This window comes from Cantharellus anzutake (assembly GCF_015039405.1).
Source record: "Cantharellus anzutake strain C23 chromosome Unknown EI90scaffold_65, whole genome shotgun sequence".
NCBI lineage: Eukaryota > Fungi > Basidiomycota > Agaricomycetes > Cantharellales > Hydnaceae > Cantharellus > Cantharellus anzutake.
Window position 1 is genome coordinate 236,464 of NW_024067015.1, and position 17,051 is coordinate 253,514.

At 49.7% G+C, this 17,051-nt stretch overlaps 7 protein-coding genes across 7 annotated transcripts; 5 read left to right on the plus strand and 2 right to left on the minus strand.

Moving 5' to 3' along the window:
* The first annotated feature begins 542 nt into the window (after positions 1-542).
* Positions 543-1,249, plus strand: EI90DRAFT_2385695 (uncharacterized protein). The gene is made up of 4 exons (XM_039052958.1): positions 543-631; positions 687-707; positions 761-819; positions 893-1,249. Exons 1-4 carry the CDS (start codon positions 574-576, stop codon positions 1,109-1,111), a joined length of 357 nt encoding a protein of 118 aa, XP_038911185.1. The 5' UTR covers positions 543-573; the 3' UTR covers positions 1,112-1,249.
* On the minus strand, positions 1,022-1,604 carry EI90DRAFT_3076875 (uncharacterized protein). The gene is made up of 2 exons (XM_039061685.1): positions 1,261-1,604; positions 1,022-1,193 (listed from the first exon to the last, which is right to left on the minus strand). The coding sequence occupies exon 1, from the start codon at positions 1,548-1,550 to the stop codon at positions 1,290-1,292; it is 261 nt and encodes an 86-aa protein (XP_038911186.1). The 5' UTR covers positions 1,551-1,604; the 3' UTR covers positions 1,022-1,193; positions 1,261-1,289.
* A 77-nt stretch (positions 1,605-1,681) lies between these two features.
* Positions 1,682-6,371, plus strand: EI90DRAFT_3282111 (P-loop containing nucleoside triphosphate hydrolase protein). The gene is made up of 27 exons (XM_039066879.1): positions 1,682-2,023; positions 2,084-2,143; positions 2,169-2,354; positions 2,406-2,507; positions 2,559-2,994; positions 3,046-3,111; positions 3,166-3,431; positions 3,488-3,540; positions 3,592-3,671; positions 3,725-3,904; positions 3,959-3,979; positions 4,032-4,124; positions 4,173-4,266; positions 4,322-4,368; positions 4,418-4,534; positions 4,592-4,758; positions 4,805-4,967; positions 5,024-5,041; positions 5,099-5,125; positions 5,176-5,249; positions 5,307-5,315; positions 5,370-5,483; positions 5,531-5,800; positions 5,849-5,910; positions 5,963-6,037; positions 6,093-6,165; positions 6,186-6,371. The coding sequence occupies exons 1-27, from the start codon at positions 1,920-1,922 to the stop codon at positions 6,292-6,294; spliced, it is 3,066 nt and encodes a 1,021-aa protein (XP_038911187.1). The 5' UTR covers positions 1,682-1,919; the 3' UTR covers positions 6,295-6,371.
* Positions 6,372-7,214: 843 nt separating this feature from the next.
* EI90DRAFT_3076888 (uncharacterized protein) lies at positions 7,215-9,246 on the minus strand. Its single transcript, XM_039061686.1, has 7 exons — positions 9,145-9,246; positions 9,058-9,106; positions 8,102-9,036; positions 7,963-8,080; positions 7,672-7,941; positions 7,441-7,651; positions 7,215-7,414 (listed from the first exon to the last, which is right to left on the minus strand). The coding sequence occupies exons 1-7, from the start codon at positions 9,237-9,239 to the stop codon at positions 7,377-7,379; spliced, it is 1,716 nt and encodes a 571-aa protein (XP_038911188.1). The 5' UTR covers positions 9,240-9,246; the 3' UTR covers positions 7,215-7,376.
* Positions 9,247-9,791: 545 nt separating this feature from the next.
* Positions 9,792-12,012, plus strand: EI90DRAFT_3076890 (DHS-like NAD/FAD-binding domain-containing protein). The gene is made up of 12 exons (XM_039061687.1): positions 9,792-9,833; positions 9,888-10,009; positions 10,064-10,175; positions 10,235-10,246; positions 10,303-10,375; positions 10,431-10,451; positions 10,521-10,790; positions 10,883-10,996; positions 11,048-11,072; positions 11,129-11,196; positions 11,282-11,469; positions 11,524-12,012. The coding sequence occupies exons 1-12, from the start codon at positions 9,796-9,798 to the stop codon at positions 11,828-11,830; spliced, it is 1,350 nt and encodes a 449-aa protein (XP_038911189.1). The 5' UTR covers positions 9,792-9,795; the 3' UTR covers positions 11,831-12,012.
* A 1,402-nt stretch (positions 12,013-13,414) lies between these two features.
* Positions 13,415-15,939, plus strand: EI90DRAFT_2386793 (uncharacterized protein). The gene is made up of 5 exons (XM_039052960.1): positions 13,415-13,715; positions 13,774-14,060; positions 14,124-15,574; positions 15,634-15,856; positions 15,912-15,939. The coding sequence occupies exons 1-4, from the start codon at positions 13,552-13,554 to the stop codon at positions 15,808-15,810; spliced, it is 2,079 nt and encodes a 692-aa protein (XP_038911190.1). The 5' UTR covers positions 13,415-13,551; the 3' UTR covers positions 15,811-15,856; positions 15,912-15,939.
* On the plus strand, positions 15,739-16,939 carry EI90DRAFT_2386771 (kinase-like domain-containing protein). Its single transcript, XM_039052959.1, has 6 exons — positions 15,739-15,862; positions 15,912-16,032; positions 16,083-16,221; positions 16,264-16,398; positions 16,450-16,858; positions 16,911-16,939. The coding sequence occupies exons 1-5, from the start codon at positions 15,825-15,827 to the stop codon at positions 16,758-16,760; spliced, it is 744 nt and encodes a 247-aa protein (XP_038911191.1). The 5' UTR covers positions 15,739-15,824; the 3' UTR covers positions 16,761-16,858; positions 16,911-16,939.
* Positions 16,940-17,051: the final 112 nt, after the last annotated feature.

Consider the following 17,051-nt stretch of genomic DNA (forward strand, 5'->3'; position numbering starts at 1 on the left):
TGATCTACTTGATCTGTTCTTCCAATGCTCTTTAGAAGTTCAGTCGGAGGCGTTGGGAGATGAAGGAGGGCCTGGAACAGTCAGACGACAACGGATTGGGAGTAGACAACGCAGACGTTCCGTGCTCGTTTGGCCCGGCTAGGACCTAGCGCTTTCCGAATCTACCGATTCATACGATGAAGAGACAGAGATGTCTTCAAACCACTGGCATCATTGGAATTTCGCGAAATTGGTAGGAGGCTTGAGAGGCTCGCTGACCCCTTACGAGATTCCTGGGTAGACATGAAGCCGGTGCGGAGTGCGTGATGGCTGCAAGCTGGTCTAAGGGCTGGAGAAATTGGTTGGAACGGCAAGAATAGTGAAGGTTCAGCTCCTGGCATGAGGCATGTCACCCAACGGGAAAGTGTCGTCAGCCAGGAATCCCCACTTTCATTGGGTTTGCGGACACAGTCCCGATTCTTTCAAAGGCAACGAAGAAGCATCCGTATGCCAGCAGGCACATAACTTTGGACACAAGAGAGGGTAACACAAAAGCCAATTCAATCGGGAAGTTCCACTCCAGCGCTTGGCCACATGGTTCGTACTTTAGGCCGTTCGCTATTGACAGTTGCCGTGTTGGCACTACTGCATGGTCGGAGCCATTTTTATTGCAAGAGTAATGTCTTCCTTACTATATGAAATTTTAGCTGCCTTCTCCACGTACGAATGTTCGCAACTACAATTCAAGTTTGCTGGCAGGCTCGCTGAAGAACGGTTGTAGATCTCTCGCAATTGAAGGCCTTAGACAAACTTACGGTGTCCCGCCACTTACCATCCAACGTGAGTCATCCAGTGAATGATCTCTCGGACTGCAATATTCATGTCCCGAACCTGTGTGTTGCAACCGTGACAGATTGTGATTGAACTATATGTGGCCCTTTTAACTTTCATACTTGGCGCCACTCTCAATTCACCACCATTGAGGGGAATTACATGGGCAAGCGAGATGTCTACAAGGTGCACAGTAAAACTTCACTGCAATGGCATCACGCTCAAACTTGCTGCTCCTCCCTACCCCAATCCATCAGAACAATCGACGAGATGGACTCGCGTCTGGAATTCGCTTCTGTGAATCATCGTGGAAAGAACCTGTTTGCGGCGCCTTCATGACTTTGTTGATCATAAATGGATTCTTTAAATAACGTTGGGGGAGTCTGTGTATGCACATTTGGCTGAGCGACCAAATAAGAATTAACTGACCTGGCCCTGAAATGAACTCACCGGCGCTTATGGAAGACAGAACAACTGTGTCATCGTTCCTTAATCCATTTCTTCAACGCCTGCCGTACTCTGCCCTTCACGCCTACCCAATCGGGCTTCTTATCCTCAAATGTTTCTATCCGGAGGTTTGGTGGCCAATTCTCGCCTGCAGCTTCCTGTCGCGCGACGAGCTCTCGGATGAGGGATGGGCCCTCGATCCGGATCTCAGACTTGGGTCTCTCAATGACAGCGGCCTTCGGCACACTTGACCGTGGCAAAACTCGAACCAGTGAAAACATGGAGGCTCGCATTCTTGAGAATGAGCGCTCAGCAGTGTGCAGGAGAAATTTTTTATCACGCACGCGGTAAATCCCGTTGAATAGGCCTCGGTGCCCTCAATTGTCGCTCATGTCTTCAAGAGGAAAGAGAGAGAGGGCTTCATCGGAAACGATAGATAATCCCGGGCCAGTGCTGCAGAAAGGGGTTCGTGGTGCAAAAGCACAACGTACTTCAGAAGCTGTCGACATCAAACGCGACTGGCCTGAATACTTCGATTCGGTGAAGGCGTCCTTGTATATCTTTAATCATTCGTTAATCCTGTTCTTTCTCAGCTCTTCAAAGTCTATAAGGTTTGTAAACCGTCGTATTGAACGTCATTTCCCCCTGAATCACTTAGCACAATGTTTAAGGCTCTCAATACAGTGTTGGCATTTTGTTCGTCCAGGAAAAACCTCGCGGTGACGTTCCCAGCGATCAAAACATCAGTAGAGAATATTTTGAATAAGTGTGGCTCTGCACGAATCCAGAGTCGGCGAGTAGTTCTGATTATGACGTTTATTGTCAGGCCGCTGGAAATGCATCAGGTTGCCGAGATAAAGCCAGTCAATCTTCAGCTTGTGTCTTTGTGTGTGCTGAGTCTTGAGGCGCAGAGCCCTTCTCCCAGATCTAGTCCAATTTGCATACATACCGGCAGACGATCATCGTATCAACGAGTCAGACTCGACTTCCAGACATCACCAGGGATCATCCTCCGATATTTATGGTCCTAAAGGCGAGGAAGAAGACCACGTCTTGGTCATGGAATTTGTTGAAAATGTTAAAAATAATCGAGCCAAGTAAGGGAGTTTTCCATCCGAGTTGGGCTGAGATCCTAATCATTTCTCAAGAAAGAACTCTGTTGGTCTTACGGCGCCACCATCCCTGTCTCCTCTGGCCGTAAAAAATCTAATCGAGAAGAGGAATTCCAGGTTTTCTACGTCAGTCAATGAGTAAGATAATTTCTGCCCATTCTTCATGCATTAGCTTATTCATGCAATAAGATTGATACTCGCCTGCCAAGCCAGCGGAGAGGACCCAGTTGCCCTCCTTCGAAATGCCGGTGCTGAACACATTCCCGTGAATCCTTCAGCATCTAGCCCAGCAGTCTCAACGTCCATTGCCCTTGCTCGACTCGATGTCCCAGAACGGGTGCCAACACCTTCTTCCCGTCCATCCATTGTATCCCTTATCGAGGAGATACAACAGTCCGATTCGTACAGAGGACAAATTTGCTACCGCCAGATATTTGAAGAGCGGGCAGCACAAAATAAAACCCTTAGCAAACCGTTGTCTCAGGATCTCGCTCAAGCACTGAGGGAATTGAGGGGTGTCAATGGCTTTTATGCTCACCAGGCTGATGCTATTAACGCCTTTTGGGCCGGAAGGCATGTGGTTGTGTCGACGAGCACTGCGTCAGGAAAGAGTCTCATTTATCAAGTTGATCTTCCTCCATGTAGAAGTCGTTTCCGTGCTAATACATTCTTAAAGGTTCCCATTTTGACAGCGCTCGAAAACGACAATGAGGCGACTGCGATATTTATCTATCCAACTAAAGTACCTCATTTGCCCACTCCGATGAGGTGAGGCTCATTAATGCCCTGTTCCCAGGCTCTTGCCCAGGACCAAAAAAATTCTCTCCAGCAGCTTCTTGCGAGGTGTGAGAGCATCCAGCAGCTGCGCATCGAAACCTATGATGGAGACACACCCCAAGATAAGAGACGAGACATTCGCGAGAACGCCGCGATCATCTTCACCAATTTCGATACGCTCAGTGCAAGCATACTGCCGAACGAAGATCGATGGAGACGATTTTTGAAGAGCATGAAGTTGGTCGCTGTAGATGAACTCCACTATTATCATGGATTAATGGGAAGGTGAGCAGCACTTTTAGATACACGGAGTGCTCGGCTCAATGGACACTCGAACACAGCCATGTTGCACTAGTAATGCGTCGCTTGCGACGAGTATGTGCCGCGGTTGGAAGTGAGCCGAATCTGTTACATCTTGAATCCGTGTGACTGAGTTGCTGGGAAGATCGCCGTGTGCAATTCGTGTCGTGCACAGCTACCATCTCTAATCCAAAGGAGCATATGCAAAATATTTTTGGTGTTGATGTACGCAATCCCTTCTGCCCATAACGCCGGCTGAGATACTGCAATATTCTCAGAATGTTGAGGTCCTGACGAACGATGGTGCACCTGCTGGGAGAAAGGACTTCCTTATTTGGGAGCCGCCACTAGTAGACGATCAGGTGCCAGAGCTAGGGAGGGTGAAATCCATGGCGGAGGGCTCTGCAGTGACGGTCTTCCTTATGAAGAGAGGAGTCAGAACAATCGTATTCTGCAAGGTATTGATCTCTTTCGTGTCCATCTGCCTGTCTGATCCCTTTTATTGACTTCAGACTCGGCGATCGTGCGAACTGGCAAGTGCTTCATGCAATATCAAACATTCTCCACTCTAAGAGGTCTAGCAAGTTCCTGAAAAGCGTTCGCGCCAATCTGCTCGCGGAAGGTCGAACGGACATCTCCAACAAAATAAGAGCATATCGAGGGGGTTATTCAAAGGAAGTGAGTGCGATCCCGTTCCAACTTGATCTTCGATTAAAAATGAGACAGGACCGGAGGCGGATTGAGCAAGAAGCATTTTCGGGAGAGTTGTTGGGTATAGTGGCCACGAATGCCCTCGAGTTGGGCGTTGATATTGGTTCGCGTACGTTCCTGGCATAGGGAAATATAAACTCGCTCTAGACTCACTTTGTATCCAGTTGATGCCGTTGTTACCTTGGGATTCCCCTTTAATGTGGCGAGTTTCGTACGTGTTGCGTTGCGTTTCATTGTCATCAGCTGACCGTATTACCCAGAGGCAACAATCAGGGAGAGCGGGGCGTCGCTCCAGGGACTCCATTTCAATCCTTATATCAGACTCCTTAGCAATTGACAAGCACTTCATTGAAAATCCAGAAGAAATATTTGACCACGTAGGCTTGGCTTTGAGCCTGATCCTCCGGCCATTTCATTGATAGTTTGGACTTCAGCCGATGGAAGACCTTGTCATCGACACCGAGAATACAGTTATCTTGGAGAGCCATGTTCAATGCGCGGCTCACGAAATGCCTATTGATCCCGGAAGAGACGAGATATATTTTGGGCATAATCTGAAAGCTTTATGTGCAGACAGGCTGGAGAAGGATTCTGATGGCTGGTGAGTTCTATACGATTTGTACATCACTATGACGAAGGTCGTGTAGGTATCACACACATCCGAAGTTCTTACCCCACCCTGCAAAGTATGTCGCCTTAAGAGGTGCACGAGAGGACAAATATACTGTCGTAGATATGAGCAATAAATCACGTCCTGGGGGGAAATCGAGGATTCTGGAAGAGATTGAAGTGTCACGCGCGCTTTTCGAGGTGCATTTCAGTCATTGGCTGGACCAATGCTCACTTTCTGACATCCGCCATCATAGGCCTATGAAGGCGGTGTGGTGAGTTTTGCGAGCGGAAGTTTACTTGCTCTGCGCCCACAATAGCATTCAAATTAGTTCATGCACCAAGGCATGACATTCATAGTACGGTGTTCGTCTACTGACTTCCCCCATCGTCCACTGAGTCTTTACAGGTCAAGGAGGTCAGTCATGATGAACGAACCGCCAAGGTAATTCGCTCGGATGTGAACTGGACCACGCGGCCCAGGTGGGTTTTTCTCATCGTCCGTCCTTCATTTTATCCCTCGCTGACATTGGGTCTTAGGGATTTCACGTAAGAGTTTGTTCCGAGAAGCTCTGTTGAGCATTTACACCCATCGTACAATAGCAACATTGACCCCACACATACTTACCGTATCCGCGAAATACGCGGGTCGCCTGTCCTTGCGTATTTTGGACGGATTGAGATAGTGACCGTGGTGTTTGGATTTTTCAAAATCCGGTAAGTATTCCCCTCTGCAGTTGATCGTTGTCCTTATGCAGCGGAAGGCACAATGTCATTCTCGATACCGTGCAGCTTGAGACCCCCCCGTTTGAACGTGAGAGCACGGGGATGTGGGTTGATATACCCAAGCACTGTGTGGACTTGTTATTTCGAAAAGGTCGAAATCCCGCCGAAGGCATACATTCTGCACAGCATGCAGTCCTCAGCCTCACTCCATTATACTCTATGTCCACAAAGGGTGATGTGAAAACCGAGTGTAAGTCCCCAGAAAAGGAGAACAGTGTGAGGGAGTCAAAACGAAAGCGACCAGCTAGGTAATATCAGGATGGTCAACTGATTCCATCGCTCACCGATCCCCCCAGACTTATATTCTACGATGCCGCTGGGACTGGTAGTGGCGTATGTGCAAAGGCTTTCGACCACAGTAGGCAATGCCCTCCAGTCAAACAGACCACATATTGATGATTGGCCCTCAGTAGGTGACCTTCTGGGCCAAGCGCTCTCAGTGATCGAAAACTGCAGCTGCATGGAAGACGAAGGGTGCGATAAGTGTGCGTCGTTGATACTGGTGTTTTGGCGAGATTGAAATGTTTACGGCTTCTCTAGGCATCAAGATGACAACTTGCAAGGAAGCCAACATCGTCGCGAGTAAGGTCGGTGCCAAAGTCACCTACAGTCTGTTCTCGGTATCTCTCTCAGCGAGGATGAATTGGGGTCAGATCTCCCTGCCGATGAGGGAATCCTCGAGACTGTCAAGGTGGCCACCCCTGTTCGTGCAGTTGATGCTGTTTCGATCGAGAGGGATTAATGTCATCAATGATATGCATGTTGTATCGTACTGGTCGTGTTCAGTTTACCAATCCACAAATGTCCCCGACAATGCACCATAGGCTTATTATGACTGCACTGGGTTGCACGACAGCGTCAAGTCCTCTGGGATGGTCTGGTCATCGTAAATATTAGGAACGTAGCACTACACCCATACACTGGATGGCTAACTACGTCCGCTGACCTAAAGGAATTGGCATCAATGTTGGCGGTAACGGGGAATCGGAGTGGTGCCGGCGCGAGCTTAAGGTGCGAAGCGATAGTATTGCACGAGGATGGCAGCGGCTGGACCCACAGATAATGTCAATGAGTTTGCCGTAGATCTCATGACAAAGTCTGAGTAGATTTTCATCCAAAACGAGAGGCTTTGCTTTTCTTGTCCCCATGACGTGGAAATAACTTGGTGATAGGCCCTAGTGCAATTGGTGTCGACCGTGGAGACAGAATTGGATACAACAGCCTCAGCAATGTGAAAGTTTGAGGTCTCTATGGCTAGGCGCGGTCAATGGGGCTATCGCCATACCCAAGGCCTAGGGCAGCACATACGGGACCACCTTCCCAGCAAAAGTGAATTGCGGCCGGAACACCAGGGATCACCTTTCACTAGGGCAATTTTGCTACTAAAGACTCATGTTAAACTGTATCGTCATGATTTTGGACGATCGAGGTGGGTACGATGTGTCGCAGGGGGTGCTGCACCCACTTGACGATGGAGTTGTGTTGTGGAAAATTGTGGAGCCTCTGTAATCCGACCATAACCATGAGGCACACGCTTCCGCGACGCAAACTGCAGTGAATAATTCTGGAGGATCCTCTGGGGGGGTCCATTCCGTCTTCCCTCGATAGAATATGTCTGAGAACTGTGATGCAAGGGGTCCAAGGGCCGGGACTCCCGTCACGGAAACATTCAGGGGCAATAGGGAAGTCGTCAACTCGGGGATGAGTACTTTGGTGTGGTTGTTCATTGCAGGGTTCACTTGGATAACAGCACCAGAAGTCGTGATAAAGAGCATTGATATTGGGTGGGAAACACATACACTCAGTCAGGTTTATTAGTAATACCTAAAGAATCGCCAGGATCCGCATGGTGAGGTGCGGATCTGAGAGAGGGGGTGACAAGGCCCACCTTTTCGATTGACCTGGTACAAGGAGCAATTCGTCCGGCTCCCCTTCCTCCAGCACCCTCTTCCTCTTCCCCCCAAGTCGCTGACCTCTTTTGCGTTCAATATTATTTTTCTCCTTCGTCCCGTTGTCACCCTTTTCGCAGTCCCGTCCAGTAGTTGCACGCCTGCCCTCCGTCTTGGGGAAAGAAGAATGGCTATAATTCCTCCGTCGTCCTAAGATGATTGGGACTCACGGGATTAGATTCCTTGCAGTTCGGTGGGGTGCATGGGGAAGGTCGATGGGGAGTAATTCCTTGGCTTTCTTGGAACGAGTCGAGGATTACCTTGCTCTGTGAGCCAGTGTGTTCAGGAGGGCTTTGAAGCAGCCGACAATGCTCGTTAGATAAGTGGCAGTGTTGATTCGCGGCTCCATCGCCAGACAGAGCCCCAGAGGGGGTTGGCTTGTGCGGTTTACATGCATCATGACGATCGAGCGACTCGACTTTGGGTGATGTGACGATATACTCCAACATTTGTTTTTCTACATCCGTAGTACCAGAATCCAAGTCAAAAGCGGAGAACATATTCAACAGGTTGGTGTCATGCGACGCATATGGGTAGGCGATCACTTCCTTGTCAACTTCTGCCGAGATTGTTGGAGGGCTTGGATCACAAGACGCTGACATTTCATCGGCCTGGTGCACATTATTTTCATAACAGTCAGCATGGCCCATTTTTTCATCAGTCATGGGAGGAAACGCCGTCGCAGCCATCGTGTCACGAGCAAGCGAGTGGCCAGTAACAACATCAGCACTTTGAGACGGCAAAAAGTCAAGTTTATAGTGGCAAATCCTCTTCGTTTTCGAGCGGGAATTCTTTGGAACAGCGCCGCTGAAACGTGGGGGCCGTGGAATAATAGGTCCAAAGAGATCCGCCGGGTTCATGGTAGTTGGTGGACTGTACTCATACATAGCATGAGTCGGGCTGCAGGGCTTGACTGTAAAATTCTGATCGAAGCGACGGTAAAAGTAGTTAAGGTGGACAGAAGCGGAGCTTTTATTGCGGGGAGTTGAGAAAGCTTGGGGTGCATCGAAAGAGAAACTAGGCAGGGACGTTCCCTCCTGCTCATCCGAGACCTCAGCGGCAGTATTAGACTTAGACCTTGTAGCAGAGGAGTTCAAAGCGATGGACCTAAGTATAGAGGAAGATCGTGGCACTTTCAGCCAAGATTTAGACCTGCGACGACTCGAAGTGCCTTCCGTAGTACTTGATGTTTGCCGCCGTTGAGGTAAGGCCCGCAGCCTCCTTTTCTGCAAAATTCCGGCAGATGAATGTCTACATTCCACTCTAAAAGCTCCGAGACTAGGAGTTGGCAGACGGCCAGAGGGCGTGCGAGTTTCTTTAATCGCCCTAAAAGGAGACGCAAGACGCGGGGAGAGGGGCTGAGGAGAATGATTTTGTATGAGCGTTTCCGAGCTTGATTGCGCGGAGGATGAGTGGGAAGCAAACCCCGATGGGTTTATGATTTCGGGAGATGCACATTGCGATCTCAAGGATCCGCGCTGGGTTGGGAGAGAATCAGTTAGAGCATCGTTTCTACGCGTTTCCCCTGAAAGCCCCTCATCGGTAGTATCTAATACGCGCGTCCCTTGATCCGATGGAACGCGAAGGAGGGAGGCAGGACGGTCACTGGCACGTTTCATTCGCTTCAGAGGAGCATCATCGACAAAGGAAGATCGTCAAGAAGAGTCCTCTTGGCTCGCCTCCTAACTGCATAAGTCCGGGGAGCAGGCTTGAGTCGCGACGCTAGCTGCGATTGCATCTCGGACCTTGAAGAACGCTTGCTAGAAATAATCCAAGGTTAGATCACGTGTTATTTTATGTTTTCAGATTTTGCCCTCTGATTTCGAAAACTTACTTGATACGCGTTCCATGTCTTCTTCCTCGCTTTCAAGTTATCCCGAAGATGACAAAAATCCCAATATTATTCATTCAATGGCGAACAATCAAGCGTCTCACGGTAAATAAAATTAGCTACTCTCAATATTCAATATTCAATTTTCAACACCGTTGGTTCGTTGGCGTCTTTAAATCCCACAGTAGACATTCCTTTCGCATCAGAGCCCAATGCGCGTGCGTTAAAGTATTTAAAGGATACAAGTGAGCGAATTGTAATGATGTCTTAAACCTGATCAAGGGGGCTAAGTTTAACACTGGTAGGCATTGAGCAGTGGTTGAGGAAGTATGATCCTGCATCAACAGCGCTTTCCAGCCACCTCTTATCTCTACTTGGAGTTACCGTTCCGGCGAGTGATCTTCCTCTGGATTTGTAAAAACATGCTGTTGACAAGTTAACTTAGCCATCCATGGGTGAGGACATGGCAGTCAAACTGCTGCGTAGAACGATGCACCGAATGTAGGGGAAGAATATCATACAGCCAGTGCTCTCATGGAATTCTAGATTATTTAGCCGGCAGCATCGCGAGAAGCTTTCCCAGTACAATACTGTTGATGACGCTGTGCGTCTGATAGCTTCTGCTCGCAAGATTATGGTCGTGACGGGCGCAGGGATCTCGGTTTCCTGCGGTATCCGTGAGTGTTTATCATTTTTTCTCCAGAGCCGATGTTTCAATTGTGTGGTCGCAGCCGACTTCCGGTCCCCTACAGGGCTATATGCAAGACTGAAAGGGTTCGAGCTCGATGACCCGCAGCAGATGTTTGATATCGACTACTTTAAGATGTATCCTGAAGTTTTTTAGTGCGTGTGTCACAACAACTATTAAATCTTGCAATTTCTGACTTGCCAAACTTCCTTAGTTCGTTTGCGTAGTATGTTTTAATGGTCATTGTCAGCCCATTCTTAGGCTCACCACTGAATATGGTAGCCAGATATACCCTTCTAATTTTGTCCCTTCTCCTTGCCACCGTTTTGTCAAATTGTTAGAGGACCGCGGTGCGGTAAGTTAGATCCTTGCCGCCTAACAGGGGTGTGCTAAGTGTCTTCCCGCAATAGCTGCTGCGGAATTATACCCAGGTAGGCGTGTCGGCACACAGGCTACTAGGCATGATGCAGCGTCACTTATCGAGTTCTTTTGTTTTTCAGAACATTGATAATATCGAGGGCATTGTTGGCATCAAACGGCTATTTCAATGCCATGGCTCCTTCGCTACGGCATCTTGTATTGTCTGCCGTCATACGGTACCTGGGAGCACTATCGAGGACCACATATTCGCTAAAACAATACCATTCTGCGAGGTTTGTACCAAACGTACGGCAGCGTTAAAGTCAAGCAAGGGCCCAAATAAAGGGAAACGGAAAGGGAAGTGGGACGATGACGAGGAAGGCGAGAACAGTGAATGTCATCTTATGAAGGTACGCTGCTGATTCTGCTTCAATTGGAAGCCTCGAAACGTGGGCCTCGGAGTGGACTGATCTTCGATCCCTCTCTGACCGTAATGACGCAGCCTGATATCACTTTTTTCGGGGAGAAATTGGCTTCAAAATTTGACGATCTTCTAAGGGAAGACATGGGCTCTAGGGAGTTTGATCTTCTCCTCATCATTGGGACTTCTCTCAAGGTGTGTCCCTCGATATGTTGACAGCCACAAAGATTTCTAAATTTCAGTCAGGTTGCTCCAGTTGCAGATATTGTATGTAAGTTCATAGTTGCAGGAAATGAATGGGTCATCGTATTTACGAGTTTGCGGAAGATCGGATACCTCATTCAATACCTCAAATCCTGATCAACAAGACACCCGTGGTACACGCAAACCCTGATGTAAGTAAACTTACATTTGTTATTGCAACTTTCATTTGGGGACAGGAGAGCTTGGGACTGATTAGACCGCGTTTCCCCTACTCAGGTCGTTCTCCTAGGAGATGCCGATACAATCGTGCAGCACCTCTGCTGGTGCCTTAAGTGGCAAATTCCCCCACCTCCCCATGCAGATAACAGCGTTCCGAACAATGAAGTATTCAATAAGGGCAGCGTGGCGTCGTTATTTGATGAGAACGATGGGATGAATAGGGTCCCCACAAGGTTGGGTAACAGGTGACTATCTGTCCATTTCTTGCTTGCATTGCTGTTTCTGAACCTCGTATTCAGTCACTTTTGGCTATTTCAAGGAGCGGAACCGGGCCCTATTCTAAATAGAGTGGGCACAGGTGTTGCCAAAGAAGGAAGTGCCGCGAATGCATCTACTGTCGATGGGGATACCACTCCTGCTTCTTTGGCTCAACCAGCCCGGCCGCGATCTGTCTCGGCCTCTTCAAGCCTTAGTTCTCTATCATCTTTAGAGTCGTTACCACCGCCTAAGTCTCTACCACAGCGCACGGCAGTCCGTTTCGATATCGTCACGCATAAGAGCCGCCGCGAGCATGCAAGGGGTCAGAAACGACTCCGTCGGAATTGAAATTGATCGCTGCCCATTTTTAGCAAGTTGTCAGATGAAGGGATGGGGAATCTATCCAATTTCACCTCGTGTTCATGGATTTTGAAATCTGATGACGGAATGGTCATTTCCTGTCAAAGCCTATGCGAGATGTGGAGTGATGTATGCCGTTTGCTGCTTTTAATGTCAACCAGGGGTCCTTGTCTCCCAACAAGGGGCTGGAGAGCATCCACCCCTGTTTCGTGAGGCTGGCTTCACACAAACACACGTAAACATTTTACCTTCCGATCGATGCTCAGGAACCAAACAAGCTCATTGAGCGAAAAAAGGGAAGCTGCGGCAGATTTACATCCGGGCACTGCCACCTACTTCGATTGTATTAATCTCCCTTGGGCGAATAGCCTTGAGGTGAGCTGCTTCTGACAGTTGGAGGAGACACAGACTCAACCCCTTTACCTGCAGAAAAGGGCGTCTGCATTTCCCCTTTTCCAGGCGGAGGAACGCACTGTGCTGCGATCACTGGTGGTTCTCTAGCCTGAGCTGGCTCTCGCTATTCAACCTCAGCGCGCACAACGCAGTCTTGCGTTTGCCACAGACAATAGGTTGCCGCAGCGGTGGCATAAAGGCTCATCTTTGGTGTTTCCGTCCTCGTGTCTCCTTATTATACACATATCTAAATGAGCACTGCGATAGTTACTACCTGCAGTGGCTCATCACCGACCAAAGCACAACAGAAACCGGTGAAGAAGACCCTCCGATCATCGTTACAGGAGACACTTAACAGGGCTACAGGGCATATAAAGATCAAGACACCGCGAGATGCGTCCTTTGATCATGCGGCGCTCAACAGCGACCAACGCATAGAACGGCAACAGGAGGAACAAACTCCTACAGCGCGCGATGAGCGCCGCCCCCCCTTTCTCGCCCGCTTCAATAATAGGAATGAGAGTGGCTCAAACTTCCCCGGGATTTTCTCATCAACGTTCGATTCCCGACGATCTCTGCCTTCGCATGCTCTGTCAGGTACCGCATCGAATTTGCGATCATTGCCAACGTCCATCAATGATGTCTTTACGAATTCGACTGCAAACGCATCGACTTCCACCCTTCTCGGGGCTACCTCAAGCGGTCCTACTCGCAGTCATCGTTCACTTACGAAAAGACTCCCAATTTCTGGCCTGAGATCACGACTTGCGTCTCCTTCCACATCTACTTTACCCGGCTCGATATCTGATTTCAATGCAATCACCCCTCAGCGATTTTCATCGAGGCCAACTGTTGATTCTCCGAAACCGACGAATTCATGTTCCCCGCAATTCCTCGATGGAAAATCAACTCGCTCTCATATCTCTCCCCCTAAACCCCTTGGGACCCTTTCTTGTTCATCCAGAGCCCCAACAATCAGGTCCTCTTCCACAACACAACTCCCCCTATCCATATCCCCATCGTCGTGCAAGCGTGTCTTGACCCCGCCAGCGACCCCTTTATTCAGACGCCGAGTCTCAAGCCCTTCCATTCAGTCCCCATCGACACTCGCATCCCCTGATAAAGGACGCACGTGGTCTCCTTCACCAGCTTGCTCTCCTGCCTCGCCCGCTAGCTCATCCAGCAGTTTCTATACCCAAAAACTGCAAAGTTCCAGCACACACTCCCTCTTCTCTCAGCGCGAGGCCATACGCGCAGCAACGTCTTTCATCCTGAAAGAGACGCTCAAGCCGCCGAGTGATCTCGGGAGTGGGAGTATGCTAAATAAACAATGGACTGAAGAGATGGAGCTGAGGACTAGAAAGCTGGCTCGGATGGAGAAGGGGTGGAACAAGCGAACCGGGATGGAAACCAGTAGTGGTGAGGAGAGAGAAAACGCGACATTTTGTGAAGCGTTAAGAGATGGCTACGTCCTTTGCCAGTGGGTGACACGCCCTCCCTTATCATATAGGTAGGCTGATCGGATCTGGGATTTACAGGTTAATGAACAAGTGGCGGCCGAACATTATCTCCCGCATTGACCATCGGGAGGATGGAGTTACAAAGTCCTCGAATATAGTGCGCTTCATTGTCGCCGCTGCCGAGTTCGGCATCCCAAACGACACCCTCTGCACTCGCGATGATTTCGTGAAATGCACAATGGAATCAATGGGCCGCGTCGCCAACACTATAATTGCTCTGTCAAGTTTTGTTGACACGTTGCAGTTCGCAACAAAAGCCATACAGAGAAGTCACACCCATGACAACCGGAGCGACAAGCCATTCAGTGCGTCGACGTCTTCTCTCGTCTCGACGATTGCGAAAGTACCGAAGCGCCAATCACCATCAGTCGTCCGACAGCCTAAAGTCCCTCTGCCCCGTCCACCTTCGCCTCCACCCCGCTCGAGTTTGCGACCTGCACCCGCCGTGTCCCGTGCATCTATTACCAGCACCTCGGGCGCGACGGACACGACGAGCATGTACGATGGGTTTTCCAAAGCTGGCAGTATCCGAACGAACATCACAGAGGCAACATCTATGGTGCCATCTTCCGGACACCCATCATTATCAAGGTCTGAGGCCAAGGCAGCCGCAACGGAATTGACGGTCAAGCCGTTCAGCGTCAGGATCCCCGAGCTCGATGATGTATTCCTGGATGCGATATCTTCGAAGGGCGGCAATGCTAATAAGCCCGGAAACGGGTGGAAGAAACCAGTGGAGGACAGGTCGATGCAGGTGCCCCTCAATACAACGAGCCTTAGCAATGCGATTGTACAAGGCGTTTCCCCCGCGCCTTCACCTCATCGTCGAGAGCGCCGGACCTCCGATCTGATGCGCGTAACAGAGGAAAATGATGATGAGGGCAATGCCAATGGTGGGAACAGCATAAATAGCGATGCGACCGCTGCTCGTAATGAAAGTCCTTCGCGTTCTTCCGCTGTAGCAGTAGTCAAATGGCCGGACGGCTTCGTTCATGCTTTTTCACCATCCGCGAAGTATGAGTACCTGGTGGCGAGTCCGACGGGCGCACCCGAGGAAGGTGAAGACGTGTATATTGATTTCGCGGAGACACCCAGGAGGAATTTCACCGTCCGAAATGGAAGCACGAGTCCTTCAACATCGTCCCGCCCCACTGATCTCTCTGACAAACGTGAAGTATTTAGCCCCACACCGCGCCGCCCAAGAACCGGACAGCGTATTTCCTACAGCCCTGTTCCCAGTCCATCCAAGTTTGACTCAAATCGATCTGCATTCGATAGGGTGTCCGGTGGCCCTCGTCCCAGCTCCAGGGGGCATCTCGTTCCAAAGGTTGGCCTGGAAGAAAGCCGTTTTTCCTTTGACAACGGAGATTGCTCTGTTCCGATCAGCCCATCCACCTCGTCGCCTGCAGTCCCTATTCCATTCCCTCGCCCCAAATCAAATACTGACCCGAATCGCCTGCAAATATTCCCCCCCGCCCCTGTTGGATATCCTCTGACATCTATACCCGGTTCGCGAGACGGCCTCGACGAAGAATCCAAAGGTGAAAATTCTGAACCTTCATCCTCAAGGCCTCTGCGACGGATAGGGTTGCGCGTGAGATATCAATCAGATGCAGGCGCTGCAGGTAGCGAACGAGCTACTGGTGTTGGCCTAGGCCGCACACTTTCCAGCAGAGCTAACGAGCTGAACCGGGGCAGGAGATCTCGCCATGAGAGTATGATGGATTTTTCCAGCGATTTCAAGGAATTTAAGGCAGATATGGGCCCCATTCGAAGGTTACTGATTGTAAAAGAGACTGGTTCGCCAACCGTGCACTTCGTAAGCCGCAGAGTATCTTGGTTGCAGTGGGGCCTCATGACTGACTCTTAGCCCCGAAGCAACTTGGTAATTGCATAGGTCGCGGACAGTTCGGCTCCGTATATCGGGCTTTGAATTTAAATACGGGCCAAACGGTTGCTGTGAAACAGATTCGACTTGAAGGTCTTTCGGAGGATGAAGTAATTCAGCTCATGAGGGAAGTGGAGCTTCTCAAGAGACTCTCTCATCCAGCATAGTCAAGTATGAAGGCATGGTGAGGGATAAAGAACATCTGAGTATTGTGTTGGAGTGAGTTACCACCTAACTTGTGAGGTCTTCTAATAGTTTGGCCTTGCAGGTATGTAGAAAACGGATCCCTGGGCCAAACTCTCAGAGCCTTTGGAAAGTTGAATGAGAGGCTTGTTGCGAGCTATGTTGTGAAGATCTTGGAGGGTCTTCATTACCTCCATACCTCGAAGGTGAGCTACGGTCCTGACGAACTCGCCCTATGCGTAATTTTGACTTCTAGGTTGTGCATTGCGACCTCAAGGCTGCCAACATCCTGACAACAAAGAACGGGAATGTTAAGTTGTCAGACTTTGGAGTTTCTCTCAACTTGCATGCAATGGAGAACACCAGAAACGACGCGGCTGGGACTCCCAACTGGAGTAAGTTTGTAAACCGTCATAGTTTGGTTGCTGACCTCACAGTGAGCGTAGTGGCGCCAGAAGTTATCGAATTGAAAGGCGCGTCACCGGCCTCCGACATATGGTCACTTGGATGTACGATCATTGAGCTTATAACTGGCAAGCCGCCTTACGCGGAAATTCAGAACGGGCTCTCTGGTCAGTTTCTCATTTTTCACTAACCAACACCTTCGCCAATGTTGTTTCTAGTAATGTTTCGTATTGTTGAGGACCGCAGTCCTCAGCCCCCACCAGGGTGCTCGGACGATTTAAAGGATTTCCTCCAAAGGTGCTTTGACAAAGACCCACATAGGCGACCCGATGCCGTGAATCTGTTTGAGCATCCGTGGCTCAAGAGCAGCTGGGGAGAACATAAAGTACGCCATTTTTTTCGTATGAACAAATCTCCTGAACATCCTCCAGGAGTTGCGACCCCAAGACAGTCTGCCATTTCTCAGGCGCGTAAGCGTGGATGTTCAGCGAGGCTCTTTAGCACATCAGAGACCATTCCCCTCAAGTGAAGCGTCTAACGCGGTGCGGGATGAGTCTAAATTCGACGAACCTTCTCTAATTGAACCAGCGAAGATGCATGCATTTGTTCGTACATCCTTTGTCGATGGTAGGCTTCATGGCAGCGCCGGTCGTTCAACGCACTTACGCCCTCCTTGCAGCCATTGATTGTCGTGTTTGTTGCACACCAGCGAAGAAAGGAATACTGTGCCAGGCATGCAGTCTTATCTGTCACTCTCGCTGCGTTTCTGAAGCATCGGCTGTGTGCGATCTACAAGAACAAGGTCGTCTCTACGCCGCAT

Coding starts and splice junctions, on each gene's coding strand:
- EI90DRAFT_3076875 (XM_039061685.1), bottom strand. CDS start 1,550: ATGCGAGCCTCCATGTTTTCACTGGTTCGAGTTTTGCCACGGTCAAGT.
- EI90DRAFT_2386771 (XM_039052959.1), top strand. CDS start 15,825: ATGGTGAGGGATAAAGAACATCTGAGTATTGTGTTGGA. Junction 15,863..15,911: donor CATCTGAGTATTGTGTTGGA/GTGAGTTACCAC, acceptor TTGGCCTTGCAG/GTATGTAGAAAACGGATCCC. Junction 16,222..16,263: donor GGCTGGGACTCCCAACTGGA/GTAAGTTTGTAA, acceptor CTGACCTCACAG/TGAGCGTAGTGGCGCCAGAA.
- EI90DRAFT_2386793 (XM_039052960.1), top strand. CDS start 13,552: ATGCTAAATAAACAATGGACTGAAGAGATGGAGCTGAGGACTAGAAAG. Junction 13,716..13,773: donor GATGGCTACGTCCTTTGCCA/GTGGGTGACACG, acceptor TGGGATTTACAG/GTTAATGAACAAGTGGCGGC. Junction 14,061..14,123: donor CCGGAGCGACAAGCCATTCA/GTGCGTCGACGT, acceptor AATCACCATCAG/TCGTCCGACAGCCTAAAGTC.
- EI90DRAFT_2385695 (XM_039052958.1), top strand. CDS start 574: ATGGTTCGTACTTTAGGCCGTTCGCTATTGACAGTTGCCGTGTTGGCA. Junction 708..760: donor TGCCTTCTCCACGTACGAAT/GTTCGCAACTAC, acceptor GAACGGTTGTAG/ATCTCTCGCAATTGAAGGCC. Junction 820..892: donor CCCGCCACTTACCATCCAAC/GTGAGTCATCCA, acceptor CAACCGTGACAG/ATTGTGATTGAACTATATGT.
- EI90DRAFT_3076890 (XM_039061687.1), top strand. CDS start 9,796: ATGGCAGTCAAACTGCTGCGTAGAACGATGCACCGAAT. Junction 11,073..11,128: donor TCCAGTTGCAGATATTGTAT/GTAAGTTCATAG, acceptor AGTTTGCGGAAG/ATCGGATACCTCATTCAATA. Junction 11,197..11,281: donor TGGTACACGCAAACCCTGAT/GTAAGTAAACTT, acceptor TCCCCTACTCAG/GTCGTTCTCCTAGGAGATGC.
- EI90DRAFT_3076888 (XM_039061686.1), bottom strand. CDS start 9,239: ATGCAATCGCAGCTAGCGTCGCGACTCAAGCCTGCTCCCCGGACTTAT. Junction 9,107..9,144: donor CTTCTTGACGATCTTCCTTT/GTCGATGATGCT, acceptor GAAACGTGCCAG/TGACCGTCCTGCCTCCCTCC. Junction 7,415..7,440: donor GTACCAGGTCAATCGAAAAG/GTGGGCCTTGTC, acceptor CCCCTCTCTCAG/ATCCGCACCTCACCATGCGG.
- EI90DRAFT_3282111 (XM_039066879.1), top strand. CDS start 1,920: ATGTTTAAGGCTCTCAATACAGTGTTGGCATTTTGTTCGTCCAGGAAA. Junction 3,980..4,031: donor CTCGGCGATCGTGCGAACTG/GCAAGTGCTTCA, acceptor AGGTCTAGCAAG/TTCCTGAAAAGCGTTCGCGC. Junction 4,535..4,591: donor CAGAAGAAATATTTGACCAC/GTAGGCTTGGCT, acceptor TTTGGACTTCAG/CCGATGGAAGACCTTGTCAT.